Source organism: Ursus maritimus, unplaced genomic scaffold (genome assembly GCF_017311325.1).
Source record: "Ursus maritimus isolate PB19 unplaced genomic scaffold, ASM1731132v1 scaffold_20, whole genome shotgun sequence".
Lineage (NCBI taxonomy): Eukaryota > Metazoa > Chordata > Mammalia > Carnivora > Ursidae > Ursus > Ursus maritimus.
The window spans coordinates 57,294,062-57,311,404 of NW_024424453.1; the positions used below are offsets into that span (position 1 = coordinate 57,294,062).

Here is a 17,343-nt window from a genome sequence, read left to right on the forward strand (position 1 = left end):
TACAGACTAATTTGGAGCACTGAGATCAAATCAACATAAGTTCAGGAGGAAGAACAAAGCATTTCAAGAAGAAAGTTTGAGATGAGCTGGATCATAAAGGGTCTGAGGGACAAAGATTAGCAAACGGGAAGAAGAAAAGGTTTTTCTAGATAGGGAATACAAATGATGAGGATCTAGATTATAATAAAACTTTTTAAAAGGCCACATCCAAGACAGGAAAGAATCAGGGGCGCCTGGGTGGCACAGCAGTTAAGCGTCTGCCTTCGGCTCAGGGCATGATCCCGGCATTCTGGGATCGAGCCCCACATCAGGCTCCTCCACTATGAGCCTGCTTCTTCCTCTCCCACTCCCCATGCTTGGGTTCCCTCTCTCGCTGGCTGTCTCTCTGTCATATAAATAAAATAAAATCTTAAAAAGAAAGAATCAGGGGCGCCTGGGTGGCACAGCAGTTAAGCGTCTGCCTTCGGCTCAGGGCATGATCCCGGCATTCTGGGATCGAGCCCCACATCAGGCTCCTCCACTATGAGCCTGCTTCTTCCTCTCCCACTCCCCATGCTTGGGTTCCCTCTCTCGCTGGCTGTCTCTCTGTCATATAAATAAAATAAAATCTTAAAAAAAAAAAAAGGAAAGAATCAGAGCATTGGAGAATGACTTTATGCAAATGTGAAATTGATTAGCTGGAAAGGAAGGAAGCATATAATTACTGTCCTTGAAAAGCACAGAATTCGATTATGGGATTCATAACTAAAACCAGAGATACACTTTTAAACAAAAAAGAGAAAGAGAAGGAAGGAAGGGAAGGAAGGAAAAAGTAGGGAGGGAACCTATGAGAAATGTGTAATCCTTACTTCCCTCATAGTAGGGAAGGATGGCCCTGTAACTCTCCACCTTCATGACCCAGCAGAAAGAATGCACAGAATGGCACTCGTTGATTAGTGATTCTAAGAGGAAATCAGGGTATTTTTCTTACAAAGAAATATTAACTCAAAATATCTTGCTCTGTCTTAGAGAATCATGTCTTAACAAACTGTGTGAGCCAGAGCTGAATGCCTCTCTCCAGTGTGAGTTCGCTGGTGGTGGTTAAAAGTGGAACGCTGACTGAAGGCTTTCCCACACTCAATACATTCATAGGGTTTCTCTCCTGTGTGAACTCTCTGGTGCACAGTGAGCTGTGAGCTGTCACTAAAGGCTTTCCCACAATCACTACATTTATAGGGTTTCTCCCCAGTATGGGTTCTCTGATGAACCATAAGGCTAGAATTATGACTGAAGACCTTCCCACACTTATTACATTCATAAGGCTTCTCACCAGTGTGAATTCTCTGGTGTATAATCAGGTATGAGTTCTGATTGAAGGATTTTCCACACTCGTTGCATTTATAGGGCTTTTCACCTGTGTGAAGTCTCTGATGTCGAATAAGACACTTACTCAGACTGAATGCCTTACCACACACACTACATTCAAAAGGTTTTTCTCCAGTATGAATTCGCTCATGGTCAACAAGTTGAGAGATCTGACTGAAGGCTTTCCCACACTCGCTACATCTATATGGCTTTTGCCCAGTGTGGAGGCTCTGGTGTCGAACAAGACATTTATTCCGACTAAAGGACTTGCCACATTCATTACACTCATAAGGCTTCTCCCCAGTATGGATCCTCTGATGGTCAATAAGATTTCTATTAGAACAGAAAGCTTTCCCACACTCACTACACTTGTAAGGTTTTTTGCCGGTGTGAAGCACCTGATGTCGGACGAGATTTTTACTGCGACTAAAGGCAGCCCCACACTCATTGCACTCATAAGGTTTCTCCCCAGTATGTGTTCTCTGGTGGTCAAAAAGTTTGGAACTCTCATTGAAAGCTTTTCCACATTCATTACATTTATATGGTTTCTCACCATTATGGAGTCTCTGGTGTTGAATAAGATGGGAGCTGTGTCGGTAAGTCTTTCCACACTCACCACACTCATAGGGCTTTTCCCCTGTGTGGGTTCTGAGATGAACTATGAGCTGAGAGGTCTGCCTGAAGGTCTTACCACATTCATTACACTCATAGGGTTTCTCTCCAGTGTGAATTCTCTGATGCCCAATGAGGTGTGAACTCCAATTGAAAGCTTTACCACATTCATCACATTGATAAAATTTCTGTCCCTTCAGAACTCCTTCATGTTCTGCAGCACTAGAGGACAGATCTGGATATTTCCCAAGTTCATTATATTCATCACATCCATCTTTTGTGGATTTATCTTTATCCTCGTGTGTTATTCTGAAGAAATCACTTTCCGGTCGGCTCCCTTCTTCATCTGAGGGTTGCCCTTTCAGCTTCTCTAAAGTACCTTCACAGGAAGATACTCCTGTCTCTGGTTCCTCAGAAACCACTCCACGGACGCCTCTTGATGTCCCATCACATGACGCCGGTCCTTTAGAAACTTCCTGCTTTGCAGGCAACTCTGAACGCCGCATCCTAGTCTCACCTGCTGCCAAAAGGAAGAAGAAAACAACTTCTATTCATTTCTTGTCCCGCTGACGAAACAGAATCATCAGCAGTCTATGGAGCTGAAAAAACCTTCCCATTAGGGGACACACTAAGAGATGACACATTAAGAACAAAAGAAAGATGGGAAATAGCTCAAGCTTCTCCTCATGGACAGAAAGACAAAGACGGGAAAAATGGTCAGTGGGGGAAGGTGGAAGAAGAGCTATCAGGACAGAGCTCTGTCCTGACAGCTCTTAATTGCTCCACTTAATTGTCCAATTAAAAAGAGCAACTGGAAGGCAAGAGAGCAGACTGTAAAGGTGGTATGATCTTACAGAAGTCACTTAGTAAAATGATGAACTCTAACATCCTTTCCAACCAAGACACTGTATGGTTCCACGGTTCCCAGTAAAGATACTAGGGAGAGGGAGAGGAGAAGCAAATGCATAAAATCATATGGTTCCACGGTTCCCAGTAAAGATACTAGGGAGAGGGAGAGGAGAAGCAAATACTTCAAATCAAATATGAGAAACGGTATGTGCAAACACAAATAGGAAAAAACGTACCAAAAAACTGATTCTCATATGTGAGGACAGTGACAAGATGCAGAGAAGTCACAGGTTCAGAAATGCTGGGGGAAAGTACTGGAAGGGATGGCAGAGCTCTAGAAGCAGGGATTCCCATAGTCTCTGGCACACTAGACTGGTAGAAGGCAGTACTTGCAAGTACTACATTCCAGTAAAAATTAAGAAAGGGATCGATAATTGAAATATGAATCAAAGTATGTCTTTGGTATCTTGATAATCTGCAATCATAGGAAACTGAACAATTGAATATTTCCTTTTGACTTTGGAAAAGGTGGAAGTAGCAAGCAATCAGTCATGTCTAAACACAAAACTATTGGTTCCTTTGAATCATATCTTAACCAGGGCCACAAGCCATCATGGCATTTTAGCACATGAAAAGTTATAGAGGTTCCTGGATGCCTAAGCCCACCCACCCTCTCCAGAGTTGGCTACTGTCTTAGACTTGCCAACCAAAGAACCTGCCCTGAAAACACCCCTTTCCAGGAAGATGTGCTGCCTCAGTCTTTCCCAAAGGGGAAGCTGAGGCAGCCATGCTTTGTGCCAAGTAACTGGTCTCAATACATCTCAGACCACAACTGACTAGACCAGGGCACCAGGCCGAAGCGTAGCTTCTCTGTATGTTACACCTCAGCCTCTGCTGTGACGAGGGGCAAAGTTCTGCCCAAACAAAGATTAGACTTAGTGGCTGAACCACCCTTGGAGTCCCTCTCTAAGTAAATTCTGAGCTGGAAATAGGGCAAAATAAAGAAAACTAAAACAAGAAGGAGCTCTAAACTGAAATGAGGCATGGAGAGAAGCCAAGCCATTAGGAGCCATAGCATGCAGAAAGTATGTGGGAACGGAAAGTCTAATAAAGCAGCAGCTATGAGGGGACAAAAGATTCAGAGTGAAGAAAATGGGTAGCAGTGGGAGGACAAAACAGATATGCAGGGAGCAACGCCTTACGTTTCCTGGCATAAAAATTACTTGCTGTTTTTGCTGAAGGCCCTGTTTCCCAAAGGATGGTCTAGCTGGTGGGTCTGATCAGATCAGGGTTTCCATTCCTTCAGCCTTATTATAAGTAACACAGCTCAGTACTTACAACAATGTGAGCGGCTCCCTATTCCTTACAACTACAAATTCTAACCAAACCACCTTAGGTCAATTAACAATGGAGTAAAGACAATGTTGATAACTTAAGGCTGAGTGACGGGCGCACAGAGGTTCATTACAGTATTCTCTCTACTTTGTCTCATGTTTGCACCTTTTTATAATAAAAAAGTTGAAAAAAAAAGAATATAACAAAGAAAATGTAAAGAAAAGAATGCAGACTGTAATACTGGGGAACAGAATCATTACCCAAAGAGGCCATGCTGCAATAATTTCCCGGCATGATGCTCTGGTGCACGGCTCTCTGACTGAGGGCCGGACCTTTCCACTTCCTCTCAGTATAGTCCACAGACAGGAACTGGTACGCCGCAGATCCCTGGAATGACAAACTTCTATTGCTCAGGGATATTCCGGGCCTGAAGGGAAGACACATCAGGGTACCAAGAGCCCAGGCGGGGCCCTGGTGGGTAAAGGGGTGAGGGAGGGAGAAAAGCTGGGATGACACATCTAAAAGGACAAGTCCAGGGCCAGAAAGAATCCATGAACTCAGCAAGCAGGGCCCAATTCCAGAGGAAGCAATGAGGCAGGGAAACCACAGGATTAATCTCAGAATTGGCCAGAACTCTGGAGATGAGCGCTAGCTATTCCCAGGCCACAGACCTGGGAACCCAGGGAAGACAGAGTTCAGCTCACCTGGGGCCTGACCATCTGAAGCGCAGCTGCCGCTGCCTGGTCTCCTGACTTCCCAGCCTGGGAAAGGGAAGGCACCCAGGAAGCACACTGACCTGAAGAAGGAAAGAGAGCTGTGAGAACAAGTCCTGCCTCAGCTCCAATAAGGTCTGTATCCCAGTGAGTGGGTTCAAGAGAACCAGGCAGCTCCACACACTGCCTCATTCCTCTTCCATACAGGTGTTATTCTGACTGTGCTGTGAATTTTCCATGCAGGTGTTATTCTGAGGGTGCAGAGGGTTCCCTGGTCCAACTGAGAACTGGCCATTCCTCCCAGCCCTCACTCGCTTCAAACTCTCTGAAGGAAGCTATACTTCTGCCCACTTTCTCTCCCCATGGCTCCCCTAGCGTAAGCCCAGCCTGTTTGCCCCTCACATTTCTGGCCCATCATTCCCGATTTCTCTTCCTTCTCTTGGCTTCTCATTATGGACGCTGCAGGCGCTTGGGCCTCAGAGCAACGCTTTTTGCTCTGTCAGAGATCTCCCTGCCTCTCAATGCTCTAATGCTGCTTTCCCAGTTCCAGCTCTCTTCTAGACTCCTATTACAGACTTTCAGTGGCCTACTGGACGTTCCATTTCGGTGTCCCTCACCACTTTAAATTCAGAGTAAAAAATGGACGTTCTTACCAACTTCCTTTCCTGACTTCCCAAGTTCTCTCAATGATTCCAGGCATCTCTCATTCCCTCTCTTTCCTTAAACTCACATCCATATATAGGCCCCTAGTAAGGTTTATTTCCACCATGATGTCTATCAAATTTCCAACTGGTTTTTTTTGAAAAAGACAAATTCATAATAAGATTCATATGGAAAATGAAGGAGTTCTAGCTCAGAGAATATTGGGAAAAAATAAGCTGAAGGGCTAATAAGTCCACTGTCTCAAGATTTACTTTACTAAGCAGCAGTCATCAATGTAGTGTAGTGCTGACATAAGACCAGACACAGAGACACTAACAGAATAAGAAATAAGGGATAAACCCATATATTCATAATTACTTAATTTTGAATAAAGTCCCAAGACGACCGAAAGGAGAAGAACAGACTATTCAACAAGTGCTAGAACAACTAGATGTGCATACAAAAAGAATAAAGTTGGACCACTACTGCAGACCATATACAAATATTATATACATACCATAACCTGGCACCTGTTACATCGTGTCCTCATAACTCAGTGCACCACAGTCATAAATGATGCTCATCCTCCCCTGAAACCACCCTCCATCTCCCACCATCACTAAGTACACTTAAAGAAACCACTACCTTCACCCAGAAGCCATCCGCTCTTTGTTATAAACCAATACCTATTCGACATCTTCCAGACGCGGCCAATGCTATCAGGACAGACAAAAAAATAATGACTAAACACAGACGGAAAGAGGCTCACACCGGAAAGCACGCTGCCATCCAGCTAACAGAAATGACACTCTTGCTCTCAGGGCATGAGAGTCAAGTAAAGGAAAGGATCATGCACGCTGAGGAGTCTGCTGAAGTTCGCAGAGAAATGAAGCCTTGCTGTGAAAACTAGGGGAGAAAAAAAGAATAAGTACTTGAGAAAACAAAAGCAAAGGAAAAGGACGGAAATGATAAAGTTAAGTGGCTGAAGGCCCACAGACAGACTTGAACACCAGCAACAACAAAAGGTGGCTGACAGGAAAGGGTGCTTCAGGAGCAAGTGGGGCAGGCTCCAGCCTTGCTGAGCCCCAGCAGCACAAACAGGTAGCAGAAACAACTGCTCAGAAGGAAGCCCAAAGTCAAGAGAAAGAGGGACAGGGACTTTCCCCAACAAACTTGCAGAACAGACTGGAGAAGAGAAAGAAACTAAAGTATGAAAGAACTAGAAAGCTGCTCAGGTGCCCAGAAACCTGGCAGTGAGGCTAAAGAGAATGAACTTGAGGCCAGAGACAAATATTTAGAAGAAACGCATCCACCAGAAAATATAATCGGCAAGACCTCTCTCAGGAAATGGAGACCCACAGTGCAATTAGCACCAAAAATAAGCCTCCAAGCGGACCTGTTCTGAAGCAGCTGTTACAGAAATGTCTGAAGAGGTCAGTGAAGCATCCGGACAGAGGTGATGAGAAGACTGACAGGAAACTGAGGGCGAAAGCCAGGAATCTGGCAAAGGATTCCAGGCCTTCACCCGAAGAAAGGGTTAGTCCAGCTTCTGCAACCACGCACACAGAGAAGACCTCCAGGGCCTTTTGGACTCGGGATGAAAGACCCAGAGCACATGGGGGCCAGTGAGCTGAACCTGTATGGTTAAATTCAGGTATCCTAATGCCTCAGGGTTTCTCCATGTCCCAACTAGTTTTTGAGAACAGAAGAAAAAGTTCAGTCATCCCAGGCAATTATCTGGGCATTTTTCAGGGACATTCCTTCCCGCCCTCCTTCCCTTCCTTCATCATTTTGTCTCTTCAACTCATACACAATGTGATTTTGTTTTCTTTTAAAATCCTCATTAAGCAGTCTCTTACTCTTGTGCTTTTCCCTCCCAGTGTAAGGGTACATATGCCTTATTTTATACACTGGTAAGGAAACAGGAAAGACTGCTTCCAGTACATAATTGGAATGTTACATTATACTTAAACAAATATATCAATTAAGAAATGAGCTCAAACCTAGCGCCCAAAACTTGGTTTCTCCATACCATTCTCCAATAAACGGAACTAGGGCTCCTTGGAGAAGTGGTGGTCTCCAGGGCTGGGAAAGGGAAGATACAACAACGTGAGTCTTCTGTGGTGCCGGAAAGTCAGGGAAAGACACCAAAAAGGATGTGGGCACTTCAAGGGGAAACAGGAGCCAACTGCAAAGAGCTCCCAACGGCCAAGGCCAGAATAATTTAAGCAACAAAATAAGTAATATCAGCACTGCATCACAGCTCAAAGAATACATACCCAACATCACACCCTGATATAACTAACTGAATAAATAAAACAAAGGAAAACAAGGCATGACTCTTCCTCAGAAAGTATTCCAATTAATAACTGCAGAGGGAATAACAGAAATGAAAGTCACCATTAGACCACTACACTAATAAGAGCCACCAGGAAGGCTAATTAGTGAGTGAAAGTAAGGAAGAACAGGATATTGTTACACAAGGTCTCAAAGTATCTTCCCCCAAATAATCACTAGTTACAAAGGGAAAGACAGTATCTTTACAGTGGTGACACGTGGCAGACACCACTAGATCAAAATTAATATCAACAGTAATAAGACATATCGACACCATCCTCACTCGAAGCAGGAGAAAACGTCTGACAAAACCAAAGTGAGAGGTTTTCTAACATACCAGCACACCATACTTCGAAAGCATCGAGGTCACGAAAAACAAGGAAAGATGGAGAGACTGTCACATACTAAAGGAAAACAAGGAGACATGACAACTAAATGGAACGAGGCATTCTGGATTGGATCCCGGAACAGGAAAAGGTCACTAGTGAGAAAATGATGAACTCTAAATTAAAGTCAGCAGTTTAATTAACAGTACCGTGCCACTATAGATTTCTTAAGTTTGATGACGGTACTATGGTTATGCAAGATGTTAACTTTAGGAAAACTGAGTAAAGACTATAAGGGAACTGTGTACAATTTCTGCAACCCCTGTAAGTCCACAATTACTCAAAAGAAAAAGATTTTTTGAATCGAGGAAGCATGTTAAGGCTTTCTTTCTGATTTTTTTTTTAGCTTAAAAATTAACTTGGCAATCGAAAAAGATACCAAATACTGTCATTCTTATCTCCAATTTAGTCATTCTTTCATTAACTTAACAATACCTATTGAGCACCTACTATGCCCCAGGCACTAAGGTCTCTGTAGTGAATGAGACCAAAAAAAAAACAAAAAAAAAAAACCCAAAAAACAAAAAACAAAACAAAAACACTGCCTTGCAGAGCTCATAGGAAGACAAACAATGAAGTGAAGAAAACACAGGTACGTTAGACAGTGTCCAGAGCGATATAATAAATCAGTATAATAAAACAAGGAAGGAGGTTAAAAGCTTTAAGATCAGGGAAGGAAATGCTTAAGCTCAAAAATTCAATCTTGTACAGCACATCGTAATTCACCTGAGGGAGCTCTTTCACAGTGTTTCTGATACAAAAATCCTGAAGACTGCCAAATAAGGTAAGTTACGGTCACTATGCATTATGTGTATTTACTCCAGAGCAACTCACCAATATCACAGAATGCTTATGCACTAAGACTTCCTGGACACTAGGAGCCACAGAAACTTAAAGTGGCATAGTTAGTATTTTTGATGCTCTTGTCAGTTTCCTTTGTATGTATGTATTGAGGTTTATCTTCAAAACATCCCCATCGTTTGGACCTATAGGAAGGATTACAGTTTTCAACCAAAATTTGTCTGCCTTTCTCCAGCATTAACACGACATGTAAGAGCACCTTCACTGATCAGAGCCTCAATACACACAGATACATACATGTGTAAACAGATGTAAGTCCTCTGAAATTCCTTCAACAAATTACAACTAAAACCACTCGCTGACATTTCCCTGCAAATAACGTACCTAATACTAATAATGAGTTTTCACTCTTGAACTACAGTTTGAAACAGGATGCTGTTCTTTCCTGGCCACCACTTTTAACCTAGAAGACCATTCTCTGATTTCCGAGGCCTAGTACAGTGGTTTTAAATTAGAGCTGTACCTTCTGTTTAAAAACTCCTTTATTAAAATAAAATCTGTAAAAGATATATTACAAAAATAAAAACTACCTTTTTTATATACCTCGCTTTCATTTTGAAAAGAGACAATCGTCCTAATAAACAAGACTTTGCTATTTTTCTGCACAAACGTCACTTGCTGAGCATTTACAGCTTTATGTAATGTGTACTATGGAAAATAAACTGCTAACGAAAATTTTTTTTTCATTATACTCTCAGAAATATGTCTTAGTAATGCCATAATGCTGGCACCAATTTTGACCACCATGTGAACAAATGCATTCCACCGGTTCAAAGTACTGTAATTTTCAAGAAGCAAGAGTATGAACATACTTAATGCCACTGAATGATGCCACACTTTAAAATGGTTAAAATGGCAAATTTTATTGTGTCCTACGGTACCTATTTTGTATATCTTAGCGCAGTATTTCTGTATCACGATAATACCAAAAGAAGTTTTTTAAAGCAATGATGGTATGATCCCATTTCGTTCGAGATCATGGTATCTCCCCTGCCAGGTAAGAGTGTGTGTGTGTGTGTGTGTGTGTGTGTGTGTGTGTGTGTGTGTGTGAGTGCACAATTATGAACGAATTTTAAAGTGTCAGGAAGCATCCAGACGACACTATTTGTGGATTGCGGTCACTCTTGCTTTTCTGGCACTCATCCGTCATCTAATTGTCCGTAACAAGTACGCTTTGTTTGCATAGTTGGGAAAAGGATAAAGCGCAAAAGCCGTCACTCCCACCTCTCTCTGCCCCGGGCTGCAAAGCACTTCCAGGTACGCGCCCTCACGGAGGCCGGCACCGGATCCCCGGCTAGACCACCCGCCCAGGGCGCAGGCCTCCGGGCCCGGCCTCAGCCGGCGCCCTGCCCCTTACTCAGCCCGGGAGGGCCGAACGCCCCCGTCGCCCTCCCGAACCCTGCGCTGGCCAGCGGCCCCGACGCCCCCGCGCCCCGCCGGCCCCTCACCGACTCTCTAAGCCCACGGCAGTCATTCCCTCCGGCCACACCATCTGCCCAGGGCCCTCCGCCCCGCGCCGGTCTCTCCGTTGGCCCGCGTCACGACGCGCCCGCCGCCCCAGCCTCGGCGGCCTCTCTAGGAAGCTGGGAGGGCCAGCGTCTCGGCTTCTCCTTGGCGCCAGTGCCGCAGCGGGCTTGTGAGCGCGTGCCTGGCTGGTCCCCCACAACCCCCGCCCCGCCCCGCGCCTCCCGCCCCACCGCCTGCCCTCCACTGGCCAATGCCCTGTCAGGGTCCAGAGCTCTATGGGCCTTCCCAAATTTGACCACATCCTTTCCAAGGTGTGTGCCCTGTAGCTCCAGTGCTCCCCCCTTCGCGCACCCCTCCCCCAGGGAAGGATGGGATCCAAAACTAGGGGTCAAAATAGGGAGCACTAAGTTCTAGCTGACTGGTTCTGGCCAAAGGGAGAGCTGTTATGGGGAGCCACTCGTTACTCAGGAGGACCTCTTCCCTCATCACCACCACATCTAGGGGTACTTGCTGATTTCCAAACAGGCACACAAAACCGTACCTCCCCTGGCTTCCAGTTGTTTCTCCCGAACAATTCAACTGAGTACATTTTAAAGATCTTACTGGCTTTTCTTCAGCAGTTCACCAATCGGGCAGCATCCAGTCTAGCAGATAGAAAGAAAGGAGCTGGAAGAACTATACAAGGCTAAGCGATTTCACAGGCAGAAGGGAACAGGAAAAAAAGATTATATTAGGCGAAAGGGTAGACTGGTTATTGCAATGTGACTTTGCTTATGGGGGTTAGCATTGATGCAGATACCCAACTCAGGATAATCAGGAAAATCTTGATTGACTTGTTAAAGACAACAGGCCCAAAATGGGTCGCATGCTAAGAAAAACCAAACCAAAACAAACCAAAACAAACAAGAAACAAAAAAACTTCAGGAGTGATCCATGAGGAAGGAAAAGGAGACAAATCTTTATTTAGGTTTGCAAACCAGGAAGGGCAACCCAACTCAGTTGATGTGCCTTTCTGAAGAGGACCAGGAGGTGGTATTTTTAAGCTTAAAACCACACTGGAGGAAAAATTCGGTTTTTATGGGTTGCTCAGTGATTGGTTGACCTTTTTACTCAGTATTGTGAGATGGGGTAACTTTTCAAGTGTCTAAACCTCAAGATGCTTATCATGATTCCAAAAATGTCTGCTCTTCTAAGGACTCCCCAAAACAGTGGCTGTTGCAAGATGGAGTCAGAGTGGTCAACCCTTCCTGGCCCCTTTCTTCTTCTACTCCTCCTGTCACCAAACTGGAACTTAGTTACAGTTTTGGTCCCAGAAATGGAATCTTAAGTCAATCAGGAATTTCCTGATCAGCATTAGGTCTAGGTAATCCACCTGATAAAAACCCTGCCATCCCTTATAAAGAAAGTAGCCTAATAACCAATCTACCTTTTTGTCTAGTGTAACATCCTTCTTCTTGCTCCCTTTTGTCTATAAAATGTATTGCCTTGTATAACTCTCTGAAGCTTCTTTCTATCTGCTAGACTGGGTGCTGCCTGATTTATGAGTCACTGAATGAAGCCAATAAGATCTTTAAAATTTGAAGTTTGTTCTTTGACAGATTGGTTGCAGATTCCATGTCTGGGAGACCAACATGCAAGTAAGTCACCAAAACTAAGTGAGTTAGCTCATTTTGATGATGTGGGGAGTAGCATAAGCAACTCCATTTTGGTGTTCTTGTCTTGTCTTTAACAGCTACCCCATTTAAATCAGACTCTTGGCCTAAGTGAGAGACATGAGCAAAAATAAGGCATTAGCACTACTCCCAGCTACTACTCTAGAATTCTCACAGTTTTTGCTGAATCTCTGTGTGGTAATCTTAGGCCACGATGTCAGGTTCACATTCTTTAAATTGGTTATTCTCTTTGTAACTTTTCTGACATTATAATATTAGGGAGATGACTCCTTGGTGGTTAGTGGATGAAGCATGCATTTAAAGTTTTGAGTGAACAAAGTGCACCAGGGGGACTACTATGATTACTATAGGTAGAATGATTCCCAATGTCTGGAGTGCACTTTGGAGTCGTCATGGTCCTCAAGACTCAAACCAGTCAGGGTCAAATAAATCAGAGAAAGACCCTACTGAAGGAGTCGCTTTCTTAAACCAATTGGCTGGGTCGGTGGTCTCATGCAGCTGAGACTCCATTTCCCTAGAAGAATTCATCCAAGTGCAACAGGTGGTGTTGGCCACAGCACATCGCCTACCTCCCTGCTCAACTGAAAGATAATGAAGGACTATGCTAGTATCAGGAACAACTTTCACCAGAGAGTTTAGGGATTTTGCTGGGCAGTTACTGCTTCAACAGTAGATTCTGCAATATCCTCAAGAGAAATAGTTTCATGGTCATAGCCTCATTTGCACTTGCTCCCAGCGGGGGAGTGAGGATCTGCCAAAAGAAGCAAATTCTGAATCTTGAATGCCTTCTGGCAATTCCCATTTGTTTCAATAATGCAAGTTGAGGGAAATTGGCCCGTGAGATGTCTCAGTTTGATTGTGGGCAGTTAGGCGGACGATTAGATAACCCAAAGGCACTGTCTGATTAAGTGCCAGCCGTGTAGGCATTCATAAGCCCAAGAAATATGTTTTTCCTCAAAACTGCCACAGAAATAATAACCCTGCTAGGGCAACCACTCTTCCCATGAAAGTATTATTATTAATGAATTTATTCACTGGGATTTTTCATTTGCCCGGTTAAGCCTTGGATCAGTTAGGCTTTCACTGCACTTGGGAAGGTAACTTCCTGTTCTTTTTTTTAAATGCATATTATTTTAATTAAGAGACTGTATTAACTGTGGAAATATATAGCATACGAAATTGAACATTTTGGTAAGTGTACAATTGAGTGGTATTAAGTATATTCACAATGCTTGCAACCATCACCACTGTCAATTTCCAGAACTTTTTTCCTTTATAATATTTTTTTATTATATTATGTTAGTCACCATACAGTACATCCCTAGTTTTTGATGGAAAGTTCCATGATTCGTTACTTGCATATAACACCAAGTGCACCATGCAATATGTGCCCTCCTTAATACCTATCACCAGCCTATCCCATTCCCCCACCTCCCTCCTCTCTGAAGCCCTCAGTTTGTTTCCCAAAGTCCATAGTCTCTGATGGTTCTTTCCCCCTACTCTTTACCCCCCCTTTCTTCTTCCCTTTCTTCTCCTACCGATCTTCCTACTTCTTATGTTCCATAAATGAGTGAAACCATATGATAATTGTCTTTCTCTGCTTGACTTATTTAGCTTAGCATTATCTCCTCCTGGATTAAGAAGATGTGGTCCATATATACAATGGAATATTACTCAGCCATCAAAAAGAACGATTTCTCGGGGCGCCTGGGTGGCACAGCGGTTAAGCCTCTGCCTTCAGCTCAGGGCGTGATTCCCGGCGTTATGGGATCGAGCCGCACATCAGGCTCCTCGGCTATGAGCCTGCCTCTTCCTCTCCCACTCCCCCTGCTTGTGTTCCCTCTCTTGCTGGCTGTCTCTATCTCTGTCAAATAAATAAATAAAATCTTTAAAAAAAAAAAAGAACGATTTCTCAACATTTGCTGCAACATGGACAGGACTGGAGGTAACTCCGTGTTCTAAAATAAAGGGTAGTTCTAAATGCTTTGCTGAGGTGGGTGCATGTGGAGAAATTTGCAGTTCTAGGCCAGGGGCAGTTTATGTGTAGAAAATCATAAGAACGTGATGGTGAGAATGTACAGGGGGATTTTTCTTTTTCTTCTTTTTAAAATTTAAAGTCATTTATTTAACATATAGTGTATTATGAGGTTCAGAGGTAGAGTTCAGTGATTCATCAGTTGCACATAACATGAGTGTTCATTACATCATTGCCCATCACTCAGTTGCCCCATCCCTCCACCCACCTCCCCTCCAGCAGCCCTCAGTTTATTTCCTATAGTTAGCAGTCTGATATATTTCTTATCTCTCTCTGATTTCATCTTATTTTGTTTTTCCCTCCCTTCCCCTATGTTCATCTGCTTCATGACTTAAATTTCACATATAAGTGAAATCATATTGTATTTGCCTTTCTCTGACTGACTTGTTTTTCTTAGTATAATACCCTGTACTTCCACCCGTGTCCTTGCAAATCATAATATTTAATTCTTTTCAATGTCTGAGTAATATTCTATTATATATATAGCACATTTTAATTATCCATTCATCTATGGAGGGACATTTGGGTTCTTTCCATATTTTGGCTATTGTGGACATTGGTTGTATAAACACTAGGGTGCAGGTGCCACTTTGAATCACTATGTTTGTATCCTTTGAATAAATACCTAGTAGTACAATTGCTGGGTCATAGGGTAGCTCTGTTTTTAACTTTTTGAAGAAGCGCCATAGTGTATTCCAGAGTGGCAGCACCAGTTTGCATCCCCACCAACAGTGTAAGAGGGGTCCCTATCTCTACATCCTCCCAATGTCTGTTGTTTCCTGAGTTGTTTTTTTAACCATTCTCTCTGGTGTGAAGTGGTATCTCATTGTGGTTTTGATTTTTATTTCCCTGGTGCAGAGTCATGTTGAACAATTTTTCATCTGTCTGGTGGCCATTTGTATGTCTTCTTTGGAATAATGTCTGTTTATGTCTTCTGCCCATTTAATGACTGGATTATTTGTTTTTTGGGTGTTGAGTTTGATAAGTTTTTCATAAATTTTGGGTACTAACATTTTATCTTTTTTTAAATTTAAATTCAATTAGCCAACATATAGTACATCATTTGTTTCAGATGTATAGTTCAGTAATTCATCAGTGGCATATAACACCCCGTGCTCATCACATCACGTGCCCTCCTTAATGCCCATCACCTGATTACCCCATCCCCCCACCAACCTCCCTTCCAGCAACCCTCAGTTTATTTCCTAGAGTTAAGAGTCTCTCATTGTTTGTCTACCTCTCTGATTTCTTCCCATTCAGCTTTCTCTCCCTTCCCCTATGACCTCTGTGCTATTTCTTTTTTCCTCATGTGAGTATATGATAATTATCTTTCTGTGACTGACTTATTTTGCTGAGCATAGTACCCTCCAGTTCCATCCACATCAATGTAAATGGTAAGATTTCATCCTTTCTGATGGCAGAGTAATGTACCATTGTATATAGAGATATCACATCTTCTTTATCCATTCTTTTGTTGATGGACATCTCGGCTCTTTCCATAGTTTGGCTATTGCAGAGACTGCTGGTATAAACATTGGAGTGCAGGTGCCCCTGAGGAGTAGTACCTTTGTATCTTTGGGGTAAATACCTAGTAGTGTAATTGCTGGGTCGTAGGGTAGCTCTATTTTTAACTCCTTGAGGAATATCCATACTGTTTTCCAGAGTGGTTGTACCAGATTGCATTCCCACCAACAGTGTAAGAGGGTTCCCCATCTCCCCATCTTCCCAATGTCTGTTGTATCCTGAGTTGTTAATTTTAGCCATTCCGACTGGTTTGAAATGGTATCTCATTGTGGTTGAGCTTGTATTTCCTGGAGGACAAGGGATATGGAGAATTTTTTCATGTGTCTGTTGGCCATTTGTATGTCTTTATTAGAGAAATGGCTGTTCATGTCTTCTGTCAATTTCTTGACTGAATTGTTTTTTGGGTGTTGAGTTTGATAAGTTCTTTATAGATTTTGGATACTAGCCCTTTATCTGATAAGAAATTTGCAAATATCGGGGCGCCTGGGTGGCACAGCGGTTAAGCGTCTGCCTTCGGCTCAGGGCGTGATCTCAGTGTTATGGGATCGAGCCCCACATCAGGCTCCTCTGCTGTGAGCCTGCTTCTTCCTCTCCCACTCCCCCTGCCTGTGTTCCCTCTCTCGCTGGCTGTCTCTGTCAAATAAATAAATAAAATCTTAAAAAAAAAAAAGAAATTTGCAAATATCTTCTATTTTGTAGGTTGCCTTTTAGTTTTGTTGAGTGTTTCCTTTGCTGAGCAGAAGCTTTTTATCTTGATGAAGTCCCAATAGTTCATGTTTTATTTTGTTTCCCTTGCCTTTGGAGACGTGTCTAGCAAGAAGTTGCTGCAGCTAAGGTAGAAGAGGTTGCTTCTGTGTTCTTCTCCAGGATTTTGATGGATTTCTGTCTCACGTTGAACCCTTTCAGCCATTTTGTGTTTATCTTTGTGTGTGGTGTAAGAGAGTGGTCCAGTTTCATTCTTCTACATGTGGCTGTCTGATTTCCCAATGCCATTTGTTGTGGAGACTGTCTTTTTTTTTTCCATTTGATATTCTTTCTTACTTTGTAGAGGATTAGTTGAGCATAGAATTGAGGGTCCACTTCTGGGTTCTCTATTCTGTTCCATTGATCTATGTGTCAGTTCCGTTGATGATTACAGCTTTGTAATATATGTTGAAGTCTGGCATTGTTATGCCTGCAGCTTTGGTTTTCTTTGTCAACATTCCTTTGGCTAATTGGGGTCTTTTCTGATTCCATACAAATTTTAGGATTCTTTGTTCCAGCTCTGTGAAAAATGCTGATGTTAATTTGATAGGGATTGCCTTGAATATGCAGTTTTCTTTCAGTAGCATAGACATTTTAACAATATTTGTTCTTTTAGTCCATGAGCACGGAATGTTTTTCCATTTCTTGGTGTCTTCCTCAATTTCTTTCATACATGTCCTATAGTTATCAGAATACAGATCCTTTACCTCTTGGTTAGGTTTAGTCATAGGTCTTATGGTTTTCGTAAATGGGGTCAATTCCTTGATTTCTCTTTCTTCTGCCTCACTGTTAGTGTATAGAGATGGAACTGTCTTCTGTGC

The 17,343-nt window shown here is 43.0% G+C and overlaps 1 protein-coding gene across 4 annotated transcripts; it reads right to left on the reverse strand.

The window, feature by feature from the left end:
* Window positions 1-542: 542 nt before the first annotated feature.
* ZNF852 (zinc finger protein 852) lies at window positions 543-10,638 on the reverse strand. 4 transcript variants are annotated; one of them, XM_040637042.1, is made up of 4 exons: window positions 10,532-10,609; window positions 4,845-4,936; window positions 4,401-4,567; window positions 544-2,476 (listed from the first exon to the last, which is right to left on the reverse strand). In XM_040637042.1, the coding sequence occupies exons 3-4, from the start codon at window positions 4,432-4,434 to the stop codon at window positions 1,020-1,022; spliced, it is 1,491 nt and encodes a 496-aa protein (XP_040492976.1). In that variant the 5' UTR covers window positions 4,435-4,567; window positions 4,845-4,936; window positions 10,532-10,609; the 3' UTR covers window positions 544-1,019. The 4 variants fall into 4 exon arrangements, with proteins under 4 accessions (XP_040492977.1, XP_040492976.1, XP_040492974.1 ...); XM_040637040.1 differs by having other exon boundaries at window positions 545-2,473; window positions 4,401-4,527; window positions 10,532-10,608; XM_040637041.1 differs by having other exon boundaries at window positions 546-2,476; window positions 4,401-4,527; window positions 10,528-10,638.
* Between the last annotated feature and the right edge of the window lie 6,705 nt (window positions 10,639-17,343).

Coding starts and splice junctions, on each gene's coding strand:
- ZNF852 (XM_040637040.1), bottom strand. CDS start 10,571: ATGGTGTGGCCGGAGGGAATGACTGCCGTGGGCTTAGAGA. Junction 4,528..4,844: donor TTCAGATGGTCAGGCCCCAG/GTGAGCTGAACT, acceptor TTGTCATTCCAG/GGATCTGCGGCGTACCAGTT. Junction 2,474..4,400: donor TTGCAGCATGGCCTCTTTGG/GTAATGATTCTG, acceptor TTTTGGCAGCAG/GTGAGACTAGGATGCGGCGT.